This window comes from Amblyraja radiata, chromosome 1 (assembly GCF_010909765.2).
Source record: "Amblyraja radiata isolate CabotCenter1 chromosome 1, sAmbRad1.1.pri, whole genome shotgun sequence".
Lineage (NCBI taxonomy): Eukaryota > Metazoa > Chordata > Chondrichthyes > Rajiformes > Rajidae > Amblyraja > Amblyraja radiata.
The window spans coordinates 59,789,042-59,810,353 of NC_045956.1; the positions used below are offsets into that span (position 1 = coordinate 59,789,042).

Here is a 21,312-nt window from a genome sequence, read left to right on the forward strand (position 1 = left end):
ATCTTTCCGTGCTGTTGGACTCTCAAAGAGATATTTTCACTCTTTCTCTGGACCTCACACTCCCATCTGCCACCTCCCCCCCCTCTGCCACCCCTCCCCTCTGTGTTTCAGCAGGGAAGCAGATCCCACAATAGGATGAAATACAGTCCTTTCTTCATTCTCCTCCATACTGGCCCACCATCGCTTTTTCTCCCTTCTAAAGTCCAAAAATCCGTCTATTGGCTCAGAACCAATCTGTGCATGAGGGGAATAGATAGGGTGGATGCAGAGAGTCTTTTACCCAGGGTAAGGGAATCCAGAACCAGAGGACATAGGTTTAAGGTGAGAGGGGCAGGATCTAATAGGAACCCGAGGGGCAACTTTTTCACACAGAGGTTGGTGGGTATAGGGAACGGGCTGCCAGAGGAGGTAGTTAAAAGACACTTGTACATGTACATGGATAGGGAAGGCTTAGAGGGAGGTGCCAAACGCAGGCGAATAGAGTAGGGCTCGATGGGGCATCTTGGTTGAATGGATGAGTTGGGCCTAAAGGCCTGTTTCCATGCTGTATGACTATGACTGATCACCCTATGACACTGAACATAGAACAGTACAGCACAGGAATAGGCCCTTCGACCTGCAATACCTGTGCCTGAACATGATGCCAAAACCAATGATGCCTCCACATAATCCATATCCACCCATTCCCTACATATCCATGTTGCTGTCCAAAAGTATCTTAAACGCCACTGTCATATCTGCCTCCACCACCACCCTTGTCAGTGCGTTCCAGGCACCCACCACCCTGTGTACACAACGTGCCCCGCACATCGCCATTAAACTTTGCCTCTCTCACCTTAAAGCTATGCCCTCTACTCTTTGACGTTTCCACTCTGGGACAAAGGTTCTGACTGTCTACCCCATCTATGCCTCTCAATTTTATTTAACTGATTTAAATGTTTTATTTTCAAATAAATAAAACGTCTTTGTTTTCTGTTTCGTTGAGCTTTTTCTTTTGCATTTTCTTCTCCTCATCTTTCTTACGCTTCTACTTTCTTTCTTTTCTCTTCTGTTCTACGGGGCAATGAATGGCCGGTGCTCCAGGCTGTCTGATCCCATCGTGTCCCGCTCTCTACTGGACGCTCTGCTCATTACCCCGGTTACCGAGCCTCCCGCTGCACTCTGTAAGCAGCCCCAACGCCGCTCCACCCATTCCCTCTCCGCACAGAAAGCCAAGAGGTAAGAGAGAGCCTGCATGGTGTGCGCTGGGGCAGCTTACAACCCAGCGATATGACTATTGACTTCTCTAACTTCATGTAACCCTTGCTTTCCCTCTCACTCCATTCCTCCCCAACCCTATTTCTTCAATGTCCTATTAATTTTACTCCTGACTAATTTTTTCATAGGGCTGACCTACCATGTGTCCCGCTGAGTTACTCCAGCATTTTGTGTCTCCCTTCGGTTTAAACCAGCATCTGCAGTTCCTTCCTACACATCCCATATGCCTTCTTTACCACTTAAAATAAATGATTTGGGGAACTAGGGTTTGTATGCCTCGTTGCCGCCTTCCCCTCAGCCAACAATGAACCATTGTCGGAGCGAACTGCAGATGCTGGTTTACATTGAAGATCGACACAAAATGCTGGAGTAACTCAGCGAGACAGGCAGCATCTATGGAGAGCAGGAATGGGTGACGTTTCGTGTTCTGAAGAAGGGTCTCGACCCGAAACTTCACCCATTCCTTCTCTCCAAAGATGCTGCCTGTCCCGCTGAGTGACTCCAGCGCTTTGCGTCTATCTTTGGTGTGCTACCCCCACCTCTACCCATGCTTGTTGTGTGCATGCTGCCCCTGAAAGCATTGCCACATTCACCCTACTTACTCTCACATGGTCCATGTTTCTTTACCCCAAAAATAAGTTCCATGAGTGCCATTGCCCAAAGTGTTTGAGGTTTAACACACTTATGACTGAATAACCTGCTCAGATTATTTCTTGTGATATGTGGCATGTGCAAACAGTTTTCCAATAGTCTAGTTTAGTCTAAAGATACGGCGTGGAAACAGGCCCTTTGGGCGACCGAGTCCACGCCGACCTGCGATCGCCCCGTACACTAGCACTATCCTACACGCTAGGGACAATTTACTATTTTTACCAAAGCCAATTAACCTACAAACATTTATGTCTTTGGAGTGTGAGAGGAATCCGGAGCACCCGGAGAAACGCACGCGGTCACGGGGGGACATACAAATTCCGTACAGGCAGCACCCGTGGTCTGGATCGAACCTGGGTCTCTGGCGCTGTAAAGCAGCAACTTCACCACTGCGCCACCCCTGAGGAAGGTTCCCGACAGGTCCTCCAGAGATGCTGCTTGGCCCGCTGTGTTACTCGAGCATTTTGTGTTGCTTTCATTATGTGTGTTACGTGTCGGTGCGTTGTGTGTCTGTGTCTTTAAGGCATCCAGCCACATCTGGTTTTATGACCCCCGTGTTAGCTTACAAAAACTGAATTCCTGTTTGGGATTAGCCAAAACTGTGACTTACACTCGGAGCAGCTGAGAGGTGCAGTGTTACTGCATTAACTGGATGTTGGCGGAATGCACATTCTTGGTTCATTAAGCAGAGGGCAGGTGCTCTACAGATCTGGGCCCCTTACAGATCCCATGTGAGTCAGGGAGGGGATCGATGTGCCACTGCCTCATCTCAATCTTATCCCACCGTTTATGAGAGGAAAACAACAAGATAGCCTCCTGAAAAATAAGTAATTGGGAATGAGGAGTCCATTTTATTCTCCTGTTTTCAACAACAAACAAATTCACTGAAATGGGGTGACGTGGAGGATGACTAAAAACAGCGCCAGAGACCCGGGTTCGATCCTGACCTCGGCTGCTGTTTGTACGTTCTCCCTGTGACCTTGTGGGTTTCCTCCAAGTGCTCCGGTTTCCCCCCCAAAGACGTACAGGCTTGTAGGTTAACTGGCCCTCTGTAAATTGTCCCCAGTGTGTAGGGAGTGGTTGCGAAAGTGCGATGAGATAGAACTAGTATGAGCAGGTAGTCGGTGTGGACTCGGTGGGCTGAAGGGCCTGTTTCCATGCTGTGTATTTCAATCAATCACTCAAACTCAGATTGTTTTCTCAGGAGCAAGAGAGGTTGAGGGGAGAGCTGATGCGAGTATTCGGTAGGTAGGGTAGACAGTCAGACGTTTTTCCCCCAGGGAAGAAATGTTAAATATTAGGGGGCATAACTTTTCTGTCAGAGAGGCCACGTTTAAAGGAGTTGTGTGGGGCAGGTTTTTTACACAGAGGGTGGTGGATGCCTGCAACTCCCTGACATGGTTGGTGGTGGAGGCAGATGCAATGGTAGCATGTAAGAGGCTTTTAATTGGGCAAGGTGAGAGGGGCAAATGTTAAAGGAGATGTGCAGAACAGTTCTTTAATCTACCAGAAGTTGGTGGGTGCTTGCCATGTGCTGCGGGGAATGATGGTTGAGGCAGATATGTGTAACTCGGCAGGTCAGGCAGCATCTTTGGAGAAAAGGAATAGGTGACGTTTCGGATCTGAACCCTTCATCAGACTAATGCTGCATCGGAGCTCTTCATCAGAGATGCTGCCCGTCCCACTGAGTTACACCAGCATTTTCTGTCTTATCTTCAGTACAAGTACAGGCCCTTCAGCCTACGATGTCTGGGCTGAACTTAATGGCAAGTTAAACCGGTTTCCTCAGCCTGCAGGCTTATAAGTCATGGGAGTAGAATTAGGCCATTCGGCCCATCGAGGTCTACTCCACCATTCAATCATGACTGATCTATCTTTGCCTCTCAAACCGATTCTCCTGCCTTCTCCCCGTAACCTTTGAAACGCTTCCTAATCAACACCCTGTCAATCTTCACTTTAAAAATACCCAATGACCTGGCCTTCAGAGCCATCTGTTCCACAGTTTCACCACCCTCTGATTAAATAAATTCCTCTTCATCTCCTTTCTAAGGCTGTGCCCTCTGGTTCTAAGACTTTCCTACTTGTGGAAACATACGCTCCTCATCCACTCTGATCCATATCCCTCCATTCCCTGCATATCCATGTGCCTATCTGAAAGCCTCTTAAACACTGCTATCATATCTGCCTCCACCACCACCCCTGGCAGTGCATCCCAGGCACTCACTTTGGAGGCCTTATTAAAAGATTAGAGATCACAATTTTTATTTCTTGAATAGTCTGTCACCCATATTAACTGCAGAAAAATAGATCAGCCATGATTGAATGGCGGGGTAGACTTGATGGGCAGAATGGCCTTATTCTGTTCCTATGACATGAATTCCTATCACAAGTAACTGCAGCTGGTGGAATCTTCAGCAAAGCACAATGTGCTGGAGGAACTCAGTGGGTCAGGCAGTATCGGTGGAGAACATAGGTCAATGACGTCTTGGATCAGTCCTAACTCAAAACAATAGATAATAGACAATAGGTGCAGGAGTAGGCCATTGGGCCCTTCGAACCAGCACTGCCATTCAATGTGATCATGGCTGATCATCCCCAATCAGTACCCCGTTCCTGCCTTCTCCCCATATCCCCTGACTCTATCAGAGGGACTCTATTCCCCTGACTAACAGAAAACACCAGAGGGTGGTGAATCTGTGAATTTCATTGTCATAGGAGGCGAGATCATTGGGTATATTAAAAGCAGAGGTTCTTTATTAGTAACGGTGTCAAAGGTTACGGGGAAAGAGCAGGAGAGTAACTTGGAAGAAACTGTGGAGGGAATAGTTTGGTGATGTTTTAGGTCGGGACCTTTCTTCAGGCCGATGGAGTAGGGGGAGAAATCTGTGAAAGAGAGTTGGGTGTGGAGTGAAACCTGGTCAGTGATAAGTGAGTACAGATGAGGGTGTAGGGTCTGCAGTGAAAGAAACATTGCAAAACTAGACACAAAACGCTGGAGTACTTACGCACAAGAAGCATTCAGAGGCTGCAATAATAACCTTCACCGATAGATTTTGCACTGAAGATACTTGGCTACAACTTGCAAGGGATTGTCCAAAAATGTAAGCTCTGTGTTACTGATTACTAGTGAGCAAAATAAGAGATTTGATGGCATTTTCTCTTTAATAGTCAAATGTGGTATATTTTAGAAGAAGGCTGTAATTAAGTTTACATAAAACATGATGTCGCTTCCCATCATCTCTGAATGTGGATGGCCGATGGCATTTGCCTTATATCTCTGTCTTTCAACTCTCTAGGGGAGAGAGCCTCGCGCATTCACGGCCTCAGATGAGAACCAGCAGAAAAGAAACCTAGATCAGGACCGACTGAAAGAGGAAAGCAAGAAAGGCCCTCTCTCCCCTCTCCCATCGTCAGCTCCTCTCTGCTCTCTCTCGTCATACTCTGCCTCTCTCTCTCTCTCTCTCTCTCTCTCTCTCTCTCTCTCTCTCTCTCTCTCTCTCTCTCTCTCTCTCTTTTTTTCCCCCTCTTCCCTGACTCTCTCATTATTCAATGTTTCCCTCTTTCCTGCCCCTGTACAGTCAGTCTGCTGCACCATTCTTGTGTTCCTCTGATAGTTCCGTGCCTCCTGTGAGAAGCGGCGACCATGGGTCGTTCCTTTCTCCGCTGCCATAAGTCCTGCCCCAAGACTCCATCTAGACGCAACTCGGCTGCAAGCACTGGATGTTCCAGAAAGGAAGGGGAAAGGAGGTGGGGTAGCGTTGCTGGTTAGAGAGGAGATTAACGCAATATAAAGGAAGGACATTAGCTTGGAGGATGTGGAATCGATATGGGTAGAGCTGCGAAACACTAAGGGGCAGAAAACGCTAGTGGGAAGTTGTGTACAGGCCACCTAACAGTAGTAGTGGAGTTGGTGATGGCATCAAACAGGAAATTAGAAATGTGTGCAACAAAGGTAAAACAGTTATAATGGGTGACTTCAATCTACATATAGATTGGGTGAATCAAATTGGCAGGGGTGCTGAGGAAGAGGATTTCTTGGAATGTATGCGGGATAGTTTTCTAAACCAACATGTAGAGGAACCAACGAGAGAGCAGGCTATTCTAGACTGGGTATTGAGTAATGAGGAAGGGTTAGTTAGCAGTCTTGTTGTGCGTGGCCCCTTGGGCAAGAGTGACCATAATATGGTTGAGTTCTTCATTAGGATGGAGAGTGACGTTGTTAATTCAGAAACAAGCGTCCTGAACTTAAAGAAAGGTGACTTTGAGGGTATGAGACGTGAATTGGCCAAGATAGACTGGCAATTGATTCTTAAAGGGTTGTCGGTGGATATGCAATGGAAGGCATTTAAAGACAGCATGGATGAACTACAACAATTGTTCATCCCAGTTTGGCAAAAGAATAAATCAGGGAAGGTAGTGCATCCATGGATAACAATGGAAATCAGGGATAGTATCAAAACAAAAGATGAAGCGTACAAATTAGCCAGAAAAAGCAGCCTACCAGAGGACTGGGAAAAATTCAGAGTCCAGCAGAGGAGGACAAAAGGCAAAATAGGAAAGGGAAAATAGATTATGAAAGAAAACTGGCAGGGAACATAAAAACTGACTGCAAAAGTTTTTATAGATATGTGAAGAGGAAAAGATTAGTTAAAACAAATGTAGGTCCCTTGCAGTCAGAAACAGGCGAATTGATCATGGGGAACAAGGACATGGCAGACCAATTGAATAACTACTTTGGTTCTGTCTTCACTAAGGAAGATAAATAATCTGCCGGAAATAGCAAGGGACCGGGGGTTAAATGAGATGGAGGAACTGAGTGAAATCCAGGTTAGCCGGGAAGTGATGTTAGGTAAATTGAATGGGTTAAAGGGCGATAAATCCCCAGGGCCAGATAAGTTGCATCCCAGAGTACTTAAGGAAGTAGCCACAGAAATAGTGGATGCATTAGTGATAATTTTTCAAAACTTTTTAGATTCTGGAGTAGTTCCTGAGGACTGGAGGGTAGCTAATGTAACCCCACTTTTTAAAAAGGGAGGGAGAGAGAAAACGGGGAATTACAGACCAGTTAGTCTAACATCGGTGGTGGGGAAACTGCTAGAGTCAGTTAGTAAAGATGGGATAGCAGCACATTTGGAAAGTGGTGAATTCATTGGACGAAGTCAGCATGGATTTATGAAAGGTAAATCATGTCTCACGAATCTTATAGAATTTTTCGAGTAGAGTGGATAAGGGAGAACCAGTGGATGTATTATATCTGGACTTTCAGAAGGCTTTCGACAAGGTCTCACATAAGAGATTAGTATGCAAACTTAAAGCACATGGTATTGGGGGTTCAGTAGTGATGTGGATAGAGAACTGGCTGGCAGACAGGAAGCAAAGAGTAGGAGTAAACGGGTCCTTTTCAGAATGGCAGGCAGTGACTAGTGGGGTACCGCAAGGCTCAGTGCTGGGACCCCAGCTATTTACAATATATATTAATGATCTGGATGAGGGAATTGAATGCAACATCTCCAAGTTTGCGGATGACACAAAGCTGGGGGGCAGTGTTAGCTGTGAGGAGGATGCTAGGAGGCTGCAAGGTGACTTGGATAGGTTGGGTGAGTGGGCAAATGCATGGTTGATGCAGTTTAATGTGGATAAATGTGAGGTTATCCACTTTGGTGGCAAAAACAGGAAAGTAGACTATTATCTGAATGGTGGCCGATTAGGAAAAGGGGAGATGCAACGAGACCTGGTTGTCATGGTACACCAGTCATTGAAAGTAGGCATGCAGGTGCAGCAGGCAGTGAAGAAAGCAAATGGTATGTTAGCATTCATAGCAAAAGGATTTGAGTATAGGAACAGGGAGGTTCTACTGCAGTTGTACAGGGTCATGGTGAGACCACACCTGGAGTATTGCGTACAGTTTTGGTCTCCTAATCTGAGGAAAGACATTCTTGCCATAGAGGGAGTACAGAGAAGGTTCACCAGACTGATTCCTGGGCAGGACTTTCATATGAAGAAAGACTGGATAGACTCGGCTTGTACACGCTAGAATTTAGAAGATTGAGGGGGGATCTTATAGAAACTTACAAAATTCTTAAGGGGTTGGACAGGCTAGATGCAGGACGATTATTCCTGATGTTGGGGAAGTCCAGAACAAGGGGTCACAGTTTAAGGATAAGAGGGAAGTCTTTTAGGACCGTGATGAGAAAATCATTTTTTACACAGAGAGTGGAGAATCTCTGGAACTCTCTGCCACAGAAGGTAGTCGAGGCCAGTTCATTGACTATATTTAAGAGGGAGTTAGATGTGGCCCTTGTGGCTAAAGGGATCAGGGGGTATGGAGAGAAGGCAGGTACAGGATACTGAGTTGGATGATCAGCCATGATCATATTGAATGGCGGTGCAGGCTCGAAGGGCCGAATGGCCTACTCCTGCACCTATTTTCTATGTTTCTATGTTTCCACTGTGGTTAGCTGCGATTAGGTTACAAAATAAAACAAATCCAGCCTCATGCATTTTAGTTCTGTGGATTGTAATCTTATTCCAGGCTTCAGTGCTGAGGGGGCCAATTGAGCCTAACTTCAGCAGCAAAGTGCAGCACGTGTCCATGTTTATTGCAAGCTACCACAGATGAATTTCATTCCCCTGTCACTTTTCATACTTAGAAGTCTTTAAAACTTTTTGTTAGTACTGAAAGTTTTTGTTTAAGGAACTAAGGTGTAACAGGGCAAAAAGCTCAGCTGAGATAATGCGACTACAGGTAAACACAGAATGCTGGAGTAACTCAGCGGGTCAGGCAGCATCTCTGGAGAGGATGGTTGGGCGGCGCTTCAGGTCGGGACCCTTCGTCAGGCTGAAAGTGGGTGGTGGGGGCGAGAGAAGACCAGGGTCGGCCACAAATGACCTCGGGCAGGGAGATGCCCTGGTAGGACCATTGTTGGTTGGGGAGGGTGTGATCACAAGAGAAACATTGTGGAGAACTGTGGAACTGGTAAAATGACTGTGGTGGAGGGGTAGGGATGAGGAGGGGTAGGGGTGAGGGGGGGGGGTAGGGGTGAGGGGGGGTAGGGGTGAGGAGGGGTAGGGGTGAGGAGGGGTAGGGTGAGGAGGGGTAGGGGTGAGGAGGGGTAGGGGTGACGAGGGGTAGGGGTGAGGGGGGGTAGGGGTGAGGAGGGGTAGGGGTGACGAGGGGTAGGGGTGGGGGGGGTAGGGGTGAGGGGGGGTAGGGGTGAGGGGGGGTAGTGTAAGTAGAAGTTACTTAAAATTAGAGAATTCAAATGGTTAACAATGGGCCTACAGGGCATCGCACTGCCTGAGGTCATTTGTGGCCGACCCTGGTCTTTTCTTGCCTCCAGCTCTTTACTTCCCCCTTCCCACCACACCCTCCCCTTTCAGTCTGAAGAAGGGTCCTGACCCGAAATGTCACACATCCATTTTCACCAGAGATCCTGCCTGACCCACTGAGTTATGCCACCACTTTGTGTCTATCTTTGGTATTAACCAGCATCTGCAGTTCCTTGCAGCACCAGAGTCCAGTTTGATCCTGACTACGGTTGCTGTCTTTATGGAGTTTGTACATTCTCCCTGTGTCTGTGTGGGTTTTCTCCAGGTACTCTGGCTTTCTCCCACACTACAAAGACGTGCAGGTTTGTAGGTTAATCGGTTTCAGTAAAAAATTGTAAATTGTCCCTAGTGTGTAGGATAGTGCTAGTGTATGGGGTGATCGCTGGTCAGCATGGACTTGGTGGGGGGAAGGGCCTATTTCCACACTGTGTCTACACAAACTCTAAAAATAGAACCCAATTACACTGTCAGGCGGAAGTCCATGCAGTGGTGAATATTGTTGATTACTCTTCAGCAAGATGTACTGGAAACTCTCAGTGGGTCAGGCATCATCTGTGGAGAGAATGGGTAGACAACATTCGGGTCGGGACCCTTGTTCAGACTGATGGAGTAGAGAGATATAGATAAGGTCTGAAGAAGGGTCCTGACCCGAAACGTCGCCTGGAGACTTTGCGCCCCACCCAAGGTTTCCGTGCAGTTCCCGGAGGTTGCAGGTGGTTGCCAGAGGTTGCAGGTAGTGGAAGCAGGTAGGGAGACTGACAAAAAACCTCCGGGAACCTCCGGGAACCGCACGGAAACCTTGGGTGGGGCATACAGTCTCCAGAGGTTTCCGTTCAGGTTTCCTAAGTGGGACAGGGACATTAAAAACTTCAATCTGGCAACTATCTCCCTAGTCTGAAGAAGACACAAAGTGCTGGTGTAACTCCCTGGAGAATATGGACAGGCGATGTTTCGGGTCAGGACCCTTCTTCAGACCTTATCTATATCTCTCTTATCAGATTTCCTATGTGGGACAGGGGCATAAGAAAGAACTGCAGATGCTGGAAAAATCGAAGGTAGACAAAAATGCTCCGAGGCAGCATGAGGTGTACATGGAGTCAATGGAAGGGAGGTTGGATTGTGTGATGATCTGGGCTACGTCCCCAATTTGCAGCAATTTCTTGCGGTCTTGGATGTAGCTGTTCCCAAACTATGCTGTGATGCATCCCGATAAAATGCTTCCTACAGTTCATCTGTAGTTGTGAGAGTTGTTGGAGACAAGCCAAAAGCTTCCCCAACTTCCCAAGCTTTCTACAATGCATCTGTGGGGATATGACGAACTTTCGAAGCCTTCGAAGGAAGTCGAGGCGTTGGTGCTTTCTTGGGTCGTTGCTTCAATATGGGTGGTTCAGGAGAAGTTGGTGGTAACGCTTACTCCGAGGAATTTGTAGTTTTCAACCATCTCTACATGGGTGCTGTCAATGCAAACTGGGGTATGTGCACCTGAAGTGGACCACTCTCCTTTGTAACAGATTGAATTTCATCATCCATTCAGTGTTACTATCTCCCCTGTGAACATAGAGTGGACGGCAGATGCTTATGTGATCGGCTTGTTGCCCTTTCGCGTTCACAGGATGGTCAGATAAATCTTGAGACTTAACTAGTGAGACCTGCTGTCTGACAACTTTCCCCGGATGCTCCGGGTTCCTCCCACATCCCAAGGACGTGCAGGTGTGTACGCTAATCGGCCTCTGTACATTGCCCCTAGTGTGTAGGAAGTGGATGAGAAAGTGAAATAACATAGAACTAGCGTGTACGATGAGTAACTCGATGGGCTGAAGGGCCTGTTTCCATGCTGTATATTTCAATCAATTCAAACTCCAAGAATACTCCAAAGACGTAAAGGTTTGTAGTTTAATTGGCTTGGTATAAGTGCAAAAATTGTCCCTAGTGTAGGATAGTGTTAATGTGTGGGGATCACAGGTTAGTGCTGACACGATGGGCCGAAGAGCCTGAATCTGCACTGTATCTCTAAACTAAACTAGTTTAGTTTATTATTGACACGTACAGTGAAAAGCTTTGTGTTATGTCTGTGTTATACAGTCGAAAGACTGTACATGATAACAATCAAACTGTCCAAAGTGCACAAATAAGGATAAAGGATACAACATTTAGTGCAAGATAAAGTCCGATTAAAGATAGTTCAAAGATCTCCAGTGAGGTAGATGGGACGCCAAGAACACACGTTAGCTGATGAATGGATCGCTAAGTTTCGTTTTTCAGTTTAGAGATACAATGTGGAAACAAGCCCGTCTGCCCACTGAGTCCAGGTCGACCAAAGATCACCCGGACACTAGTTCTATCCAACACACAATGCACCGCTTACAGAAACCAATTAACCTCCAAACCTGCAAGTCTTAAGGATGTGGGAGAAAACTGGTGCACTCGGAGAAAATCCGCGTGTTCACGGAGAGAACGTACAAGTATGCGCTAAGTTCGCGCGTGATGTCATTTACGTAATGCTTACCAATCAGCTGGGCAGGAGGCGGGCCGACTGAATTTGGGCGTCGCATGGCGTCGGCCGGTGACGTCATCACGCAACGCCACGCCGGGCGGTGACATCATCACGCAATGGCACGCGCTAGGCGTATGCCGTCAAGATGCTGCGTACGACCGCAATCCGCCTGCGTGCCGACAGGCCGTTGGCGCGCGAAGATTTCGTCCACTGCAAGAATTTTGGAGCCGCGCGCGATGTCGGGACCAGCCCCGCACAACTCCGCACTTCTAAGTGGGACCGGCCCCGCGTGGCCATACGGTACCCATACGCCTCAAGCGACCACGAGGTCGCGTAATTTGCGAGCCAAGGTCGCGCATGTGGGACAGGCCCTTAAGGCAGCAACTCTACCACTGTGCCCCTGTTGCCTGATAACAGCTGGGCCAAAACTGTCCAAAAGGTTCAGCTCTCTCTGTGGGAATTTCCACTTGCAGTCAGAGGGAGCTGTTTGGTCTGAATTGTGGAGCCTGACATTTACTGAAATGAGGATTGTTTTCTATTTGTCTTTTACAGCGGCGAGCTGTCGGAGGTTCTGAAACCCTGTGCGCCGGCCACGGTCTCGGTCAAGCCCATGTCGAAGTCCAGCGGAGTGTGCCGCACATCCCCAGCCTCGGCCATACCCAGCTCCACCTACAAGCCCAGCAGCCTCCCCGGCACTGCCAAAACAACTGCCTGGCAGCCCACAAACTCGGCAGGTAAAAGATGCTTTGCCTTATCTAAAGTTTTGTTTAGCTTTGTTTAGAGATACAACGTGGAAACAGGCCCTTCGGCCCATCGAGTGTGTGCCGACCAGCGTTCCCCCCCCGCACATTAACACTATCCTACACACACTGGGGACAATTTACATTTATACCAAGCCAATCAACCTACAAACCTGCACGTCTTTGGAGTGTGGGAGGAAACCAACGTTCTTGGAGAAAACCCACGCGGTCACGGGGAGATCGTACAAGTTCCGTGCAGACAGCACCAGCAGTCAGGATCGAACCGGTGTCTCTGACCCTGCAAGCTCGGTTAGGCAGCAACTCTACCGCTGCGCCAAAGTTACACACAAGCACACTTGCCCCGCACATCTCCTTGAAACCGGTTCCCTTTGCCCTTAAATCTATGTCAACTTGTCTTTGTTGGGTGCTTTAAAAATGTGGCCGGGGGTGGTGGTGGAGGCAGATACATTGAACAGCACAGCACAGCACAGGAAAGGGCCCTTCGGCCCACAATGTCTGTGCCGAACATGATGCCAAGTTAAGCTGATCTCATCTCCCTGTACATGATCCATATCCCTCTATTCCCTGCACTTCCACGTGCCGATCTAAAAGCCTCTTAAATGCCACTATCATGTCTCCCTCCACCACCACTCCTGGCAATGCGTTCCAGGCCTCCTGTGTAAAAAACTGTCTCCGCACATCTCCATTAAACTTCCCCCTTTCACCTTATTGCTGGGCCCTCTAGGCATTTCTACTCTGGGAAAAATGTTCTGGCTGTCTACCCTATCAGTGCCTCTCATATTTCATATTCTTTCATCGGGTCACCCCCTCAACCTCCGTTGCTCCAGAGTAAATAATCCAAGTTTGTCGAAACTCTCTTATTACTTTAGAGAGAGATACACCCTGGAAGCAGGCCCTTCGGCCCACCAAGTCTGCGCCGACCACTGATCGCCCTGTACACGAGCACTATCCTACACACCAGGGACAATTTACAATTTTACCAACGCCAATTAACTTGCAAACCTGCACGTCTTTGGAGTGTGGGAGGAGCACCTGGAGAAAACCCACATGGTCACAGGGAGAACGTACAAACTCCGTACAGACAGCACCCGATGTCAGCATCGAACCCAGGTCTCTGGCGCTGTAAGGCAGAAACTCTGCCTCTGCACCATTGTGACAACCCTTCAATACCCTCTAATCCAGGCAGCATTCTGGTAAACCTCTTCTGCACCCTCTCCAAAGCTTCCACATCCTTCATATAATGGGCCGACCAGAACTACACACAATTCTCCAAATGCAGCCTCGCCTAATTTTAATGAAGCTGCAACATTTTTTAAGTTTAGGTTTAATATTGTCACATTTCGAGGTACAGTGAAAACCTTTGTTTTGAACGTTATCCAAACAGATCATACAATCAGTTCAAACTCAAGTACAATAGGTAGAGCAAAGGGTAAGATACAGTGCAGAATATAGTTCTCAAAGTTGCAGCACTTTGTAGCTTCCTGACTCTCATACTCATTGCCCTGGCCGATGAAAGCAAGCATAGCATACGTATGTACACAAAAATGCTGGAGAAACTCAGCGGGTGCAGCAGCATCTATAGAGCGAAGGAGATAGGCAATGTTTCGGGCCGAAACCCATAGCATACGTATTGTTGGATGTGATTGTTAGAATCAGTGCAGTGAGCAATATTTATAGCCAGGGTTAGTTGCATATTGCAGTGTGACTGCACAATTGGCAAGATTTCTCATTAATAAACAAAAATATCATAAATATCTTAAGTTACAAAAAAATATAATGCACGCTTTGAATGATTGCACAGTAAGCAAATAGCTACATGCTATTTAAAGTGTGGGGCATGTGCCAGTCTAATCACTGATCAGTTGGCCGTCTCGGAATCACAAGCAAGTTCTTAGTTCCAGAACAAACTGTTCTTCAAACTGCGGGAACGACAAACAATATTTTATTTCGAACTGCTCTTACTCGGCAAAGTACCTATTGATTGCCGTGGCAATTTGAGAAGCTTTTAATTCAGGAATGGAACGAATGGCAAGTCCAACACTCAGTGCCCATCCCTAATACCTTCAGCTTAGTTTAGTTTGGAGGTACAGAGTGAGACAGGACTTTTGGTAAACCCGCACGTTCGTGGGGAGAATGTACAAACTCTGCACAGACAGCACCCGTAGTCAGGATTGAACCCGGGTCGTAGAATCATAGAGTGATACAGTGTGGAAACAGGCCCTTTAGCCCAACTCGCCCATACCGGCAAACAATGTCCCAGCTATCGTAGTCCCTCTTGCCGGCGCTTGGTCCATATCCCTCCAAACCTGTCCTATCCATGTATCTGTCTAATTGTTTCTTAAACGATGGGATAGACGACCCAGCCTCAACTACCTCTTCTGGCAGCTTGTTCCATACACCCACCACTCTTTGTGTGGAAAAAGTTACCCCTCGGATTCCTTTTAAATCTTTTCCCCTTCACCTTGAACCTAGGTCCTCTGGTCCTTGATCCCCCTACTCTGGGCAAGAGAGTCTGTGCATCTACCCGATCAATTCCTCACATAATTTTGTATACCTCTATAAGATCTCCCCTCATCCTCCTACACTCTATGGAATAGATACCCAGCCTAAACCTCTCCCTATAGCTCACACCCTCTAGTCCTGGCAACATCCTTGTAAATCTTTTCTGAACCCTTTCAAGCTGGACAATATCTTTCCTATAACATGGTGCCCAGAACTGAACACAATATTCTAAATTCGATCTTACCAACGTCTGATACAACTGCAATATGACCTCCCAACTTCTATACTCAAGATTCTGACTGATGAAAGCCAAAGTGGCAAAAGCCTTTTTGACCACCTTATCTACCTGCGACTCGACCTTCAAGGAACCGTGCACTTGTACTCCTAGATCCCTCTGCTCTACAACACTACCCAGAGGCCTACCATTTACTGTGTAGGTCCTGCCCTTGTTAGACGTCCCAAAATGCAACACCTCACACTTTTCTATATTAAATTCCATCAACTATTCCTCCGCCCACCTGGCCAATCGATCCAGATCCTGCTGCAATCGTTCACAACCATCTTCACTACCTGCAAAACCACTCACCACTAAAACTGTAAATTGTTCCTAGTGTGAGTTACTCCAGGACTGTGTAGAGTTTACATGCTCTCCCTGTCTCTACTTGAGTTGGCGCACTGAAACTGCACCACATCTTTGTTGGCATGGGCAAGTTGGGCCGAAGGGTCTGTTTCTGTGCTATATGACTCTATCACTCTATGACATTCATACTAACCATGAACTATCTATATACACTACTCCCACATTGATCCCATTTTTCTATTTTCCCGCATTCCCATCTACAGTATTTAATTCTACACTCGGACAATTTGGGATGTGGGAGGACAGCAGAGAACTGAGAAACTCAAGCCGTCACAGGGAGAGCGTGCAAACTCCACACAGTCCTGGAGTAACTCAGTGGGTCAGGCAGCATCTCTGGTGAACATGGATAGGTGACCTTTTGGGTTGGGTCTGTCTGAGGAAGGGTCCTGACCTGAAACGTCATCTATTCATGTTTTCCAGAGATGCTGCCTGAACAGCTGAGTTATGCCCCTGTCCCACTTAGGAAATCTGAACGGAAACCTCTGGAGACTTTGCGCCCCACCCAAGGTTTCCGTGCGGTTCCAGGAGGTTGCCGGAGGTTGCAGGTAGTGGAAGCAGGGAACCTCCGGGAACCGCACGGAAACCTTGGGCGGGGCACAAAGTCTCCTGAGGTTTCCGTTCAGGTTTCCTAAGTGGGACAGGGGCATTATTAGGCAGCACTAGATTTTAGAGATACAGTGCAGACACAGGTCCTTTGGCCCACCGAGTCCACGCTGACCAATGATCTCCTGTATACTGGCACTATTCTACACACTAGGAACAATTTACAATTTTACCGAAGCCAATTAACCTACAAACCTGTACAACTTTCATAAGTTCATAAGTTCCAGGAGCAGAATTAGGCCATTCTGCCCATCAAGTCTACTCCACCATTCGATCATGGCTAATTTATCTCTCCCTCACAACCCCATGCACCTGCCGTCTCCCCATAATCCCTGAATACCATACCAATGAGGTCATCTCTTTGGAAGGTGGGAGGAAACCGGAGCACCCGGAGAAAACCCGTGTGGTCACAGGGAGAACCTGCAAACTCCGTACAGACAGCACCCGTAGTCGGGATTGACCCCGGGTGCTGTAAGACTGCAACTCTACCGCTACACCTCTGTACTGCCCGTTTCACCATGTGAAATAATTTCTGTGTTTGACTCCCCCCCCAGTAAACAGTTTCTCCAAGACTGCCTTGCCTACTGCACACGTTTCTCCTGCCAACTCTACATCCAACTCGAAGGTGTCCAGCCCTGCGATGTACAAGTCCCCACTGCAAGACGATGACACTTTGGTCCAGATGGCTGAGCATATCCCAGCGGGGAACAGGGCCCCCATGTGTGGCCACTGCAACATGGTTATCAGGTAAGAGGAGGTCTATGCAGGAAGGACATCATTAAATTGGAAAGAGTGCAGCAAAGATTCACGAGGAGGTTGCCAGGACTCAAGCCCCTGAGCTATCGGGAGAGGTTGAGCAGGTTAGGTCTTTATTCCTTGGAGCACAGGAGGCAGAGGGGTGATCTTACAGAGGTGTATAAAATCACGAGGGGAATAGACAGGGTGAATGCACGGAGTCTTTTACCCAGTGTAAGGGAATCAAGAATCACAGGACTTAGCTTTAAGGAAAGTGGGACAGGATTTATGGTTGGAACCTTTCTTCAGCAACCTGGGTGACACAGTCGTACAGCGGTAGAGCTGCTGCCCCACAGAGTCAAACACCTGGGTTCAATCCTGACCACGGGGCAATATTTTTACTCAGAGGGTGATTGGTGTACGGAATGAGCTGCCAGTGGAGGTAGTTGAGGCAGATACTATAACAACATTTGAAGGACACTTAGGCAAGTACAGGGATAGGAAAGGTTTAGAGGAATATTGGCCAAACCTGGGCAAATGGGACTAGCTAAGATGGGTTACCTTAGTCGGTATGGATGGGCTGGGCTGAAGGGGCCCGTTTCCGTGCTGGGGTTAGTGCGGGAAAGTGGTGTTGAGGTAAATAATCGAATTGAATGGTAGAGCAGACACGAAGGGCCGAATGGCCTCTTCTTGCCTCTGTTCTGACATTCAGCATCTGTGGCGAGAGGACGTAGCTAATGACATGTCAGCATGGACTGGCCAATGACATGTCAGCATGGACTGGCCAATGACATGTCAGCATGGACTGGCCAATGACATGTCAGCATGGACTGGCCAATGACATGTCAGCCTGGACTGGCCAATGACATGTCAGCATGGACTGGCCAATGACATGTCAGCATGGACTGGCCAATGACATGTCAGCATGGACTGGCCAATGACATGTCAGCATGGACTGGCCAATGACATGTCAGCATGGACTGGCCAATGACATGTCAGCATGGACTGGCCAATGACATGTCAGCATTGACTGGCCAATGACATGTAACCCTCTTGCATGATGGGAGAAGGGAGAAGAGGAGGTGACCGGGGTGAGAATATAGTCTGAAGAAGGGTTTCGGCCCGAAACGTCGCCTATTTCCTTCGCTCCATAGATGCTGCTGCACCCGCTGAGTTTCCCCAGCAATTTTGTGTACCTGGGGTGAGAATATAGTTGAGGATGAGAAAGTGCTGGAGTAACTCAGCGGGCCAGGCAGCATCGTTGGAGAACATGGATAGGTGATGACTTGGGTCAGTCTGAAGAAGGTCCTAACCCAAAACGTCAGAGGGTTGTGAAACTGGACTTCATTGACACAGGTGGCATTAGGTTATTTTGAGGTGCAGGTTGCCAGGCTCTTGATTAGTAGGAGCGTCAAATGTTATGGGGAGAAGGCTGGAGAATGGGATGGAGAGGGAAAGATAGATTAGCCATTGATTGAATGGCAGAGTAGACTCGATGGGCCGAATGGCCAAATTCTGCTCCTGAGACTTATGAACGCACCCCAACACTTTGTGTGTCTGCTTTAACGTTTGCTTCCTGTTTGCCCCGACAGAGGCCCGTTTCTGGTGGCCATGGGCCGCTCGTGGCACCCGGAAGAGTTTACTTGTGCCTACTGCAACCTCTCGCTGGCTGACATTGGGTTTGTGGAAGAGAATGGAGCGGTCTACTGTGAGAAGTGCTATGAGCAGTTCTTTGCCCCCGAATGTGGCCGGTGTCAAAGGAAGATCCTGGGGGTAAGTAACAACCCTGGGGATGAGTAATGAGCAAGAGAATGGGGTGAAGAGGGAAAGATCGATCAGCCATGATTGAATGGCGGAGTAGACTTGATGGGCCGAATGGCCTAATTCTGCTCCAAGAACTTATGAACACTTATGGACCACCAGACTCTTTCCCCTCCATTACCTGGCTTCAGAATGGTCCTTCCACAAACTAGGGTAGTGTCAAATTCACCTCTATCCCATTGCAAACATTGTACTTTGTCTATAGAGCTGATGCGCTACAATGCTGAGAACTATATTCTGCACTCTGTATCTTCCTCATCGCTCAATTGGCACAGTGGAGCGGCAGTAGAGTTGATGGCTCAGAGCACCAGAGACCTGGGTTTGATCCGGACTATGTCCATACATTCTCCCTCTGACCGCGTGGGTTTTTTTACGGGTGCTCTGATTTCCTCCCACGTCCCAAATATGTGCAGGTTTGTAGGTTAATTAGCTTCTGTAAATCATCCCTAGTGTGTAGGATAGAACTAGTACATGAGTGATCACTGGTCGGCACGGACTCGGTGAGCCAAAGTGCCTGTATCTCTAAACTAAACTAATTTATCGTAGTTCAGCTTAACGTGATTGTATGCATGTACGTTTGGTATATCTGATCTGTTTGCATCACAGGCAAAACAATCATCCTTGGTATACTTGACAATAATAAGCCTAAAACCTAAACTTCAGACGTTACACCAAATTCAACAGTAAAAAGGAGTCTTTAAATTTGGGAAAGTGCCTCAAGTCAACCAGCCTGATCGAGAAAGAACAAAAGGGTGGCTTCTCACCTACTTGAGAGCAGCCCGGACCTCCCATCCATGAAGGTCCCTCATTAGAGACCTTTGAACTTGAATCAGATTTTACTGGACTTTATCTTGCACTAAATGTTATTCCCTTTATCCTGTATCTGTACACTGATGACGGCGTGATTGTGATCATGCACAGTCTTATCGCTGACAGGATAGCACGCAACAAAAAGCTTTTCACTGTACCTCGGTCGATACATGTGACAACAATAAACTAAACTAAATATTCTCAACTAATTCCATCAAAAGAAACAAAGTGCTGGAGTAACTCAGCGGCATCTCTGGGAAACATGGACAGGTGACATTTTGGGTCAGACTAATTGCAGTAGATGGGAAAGAAGGCGGAGTCTGAAGATGAGTCCCGACCCAAAACATCACCTATCCATGTTTCCCAGACAAGCTGCTTACAACGCAACAATGAAACTTCTTTGCAGCAGCATAACAGGCCTGTGAAAGTAATACTCACATAGGTACATAGACAATAGGTGCAGGAGTAGGCCATTCGGCCCTTCGAGCCAGCACCGCTATTCAATGTGATCATGGCTGATCATCCACAATCAGTACCCCGTTCCTGCATCCTCCCCATATCCCTTGATTCCGCTAGCCCTAAGAGCTCTATCTAACTCCCTTTTGAATGCATCCAGTGAATCGGCCTCCACTGCCTTCCGAGGCAGAGAATTCCACAAATTCACAACTCTCTGTGTGAAAAAGCTTTTCTCGTCGCAGTTCTAAATGGCCTACCCCTTATTCTTAAATTGTGGCCCCTGGATCTGGACTCGCCCAACATCGGAAACATATCTTAATCCTTGGCCCATAGCGTGTCCAATCCCTTAATAATTTTATATGTTTCTATAAGATCCCCTCTCATCCTAAATTCCAGTGAATACATGCCCAGTCGCTCCATTTTATCAACATATGACAGTCGCGCCATCCCGGGAATTAACTTTGTGAACCTACGCTACACTCCCTCAATAGCAAGAATGTCCTTCCTCAAATTAAGAGCCAAAAACTGCACACAATACTCCAGGTGTGGTCTCACCAGGGCCCTGTACAACTGCAGAAGGACCTCTTTGCTCCTATACTCAACTCCTCTCGTTATGAATGTCAACATGCTATTACCTTTCTTCACTGCATGCTGTACCTGCATCTTTACTTTCAGTGACTGATGTACAAGGGCACCCAGGTCTTGTTGTATTTCCCCTTTTCCTAATCTGACACCATTCAGATAATAACCTGCCTTCCTGTTCCTGTCACGTTTATCCACATTATACAGCATCTGCCATGCACCTCCCCACTCACCCAACCTGCCCCAAGTCACCTTGTGGATCCTCATGGCATCCTCTTCACAGTTCACACTGCCACCCAGCTTTGTGTCATCTGCAAATTTGCTAATGTTACTTTTAATTCCTTCATCTAAATCATGAATGTATTTTGCAAATAGCTGCAGTCCCGTCACCGAGCCTTGCGGCACTTCACTAGTCACTGCCTGCCATTCTGAAAGGGACCCGTTTATCCCTACACTTTATTTCCTGTCTGCCAACCAATTTTCTATCCATGTCAATATCCTACCCCCAATACCATGTGCTCTAATTTTGCCCACTGATCTGTGTGGGACTTTATCTACTTGCTACTTGCTCTCCCTTGTCCATTTTATTTGTTACAATAATCAATAATCAATAATCAACTCCAGCAACTTCCCCACCACCGATGTCATTCCCTGTTTTCTCTCTCGCTCCT

The 21,312-nt window shown here is 47.5% G+C and overlaps 1 protein-coding gene across 7 annotated transcripts in view; it reads left to right on the forward strand.

Moving 5' to 3' along the window:
* Positions 1-21,312, forward strand: part of pdlim5 (PDZ and LIM domain 5) — a 206,933-nt gene that overhangs the window by 174,457 nt on the left and 11,164 nt on the right. For all 7 annotated transcript variants that reach the window (XM_033022484.1, XM_033022505.1, XM_033022514.1 and 4 more), the window contains 3 exons: positions 12,284-12,465; positions 16,792-16,984; positions 18,565-18,745. In XM_033022484.1, the coding sequence (XP_032878375.1) occupies positions 12,284-12,465; positions 16,792-16,984; positions 18,565-18,745 (556 nt within the window). The remainder of the gene's footprint in view (positions 1-12,283; positions 12,466-16,791; positions 16,985-18,564; positions 18,746-21,312) is intronic.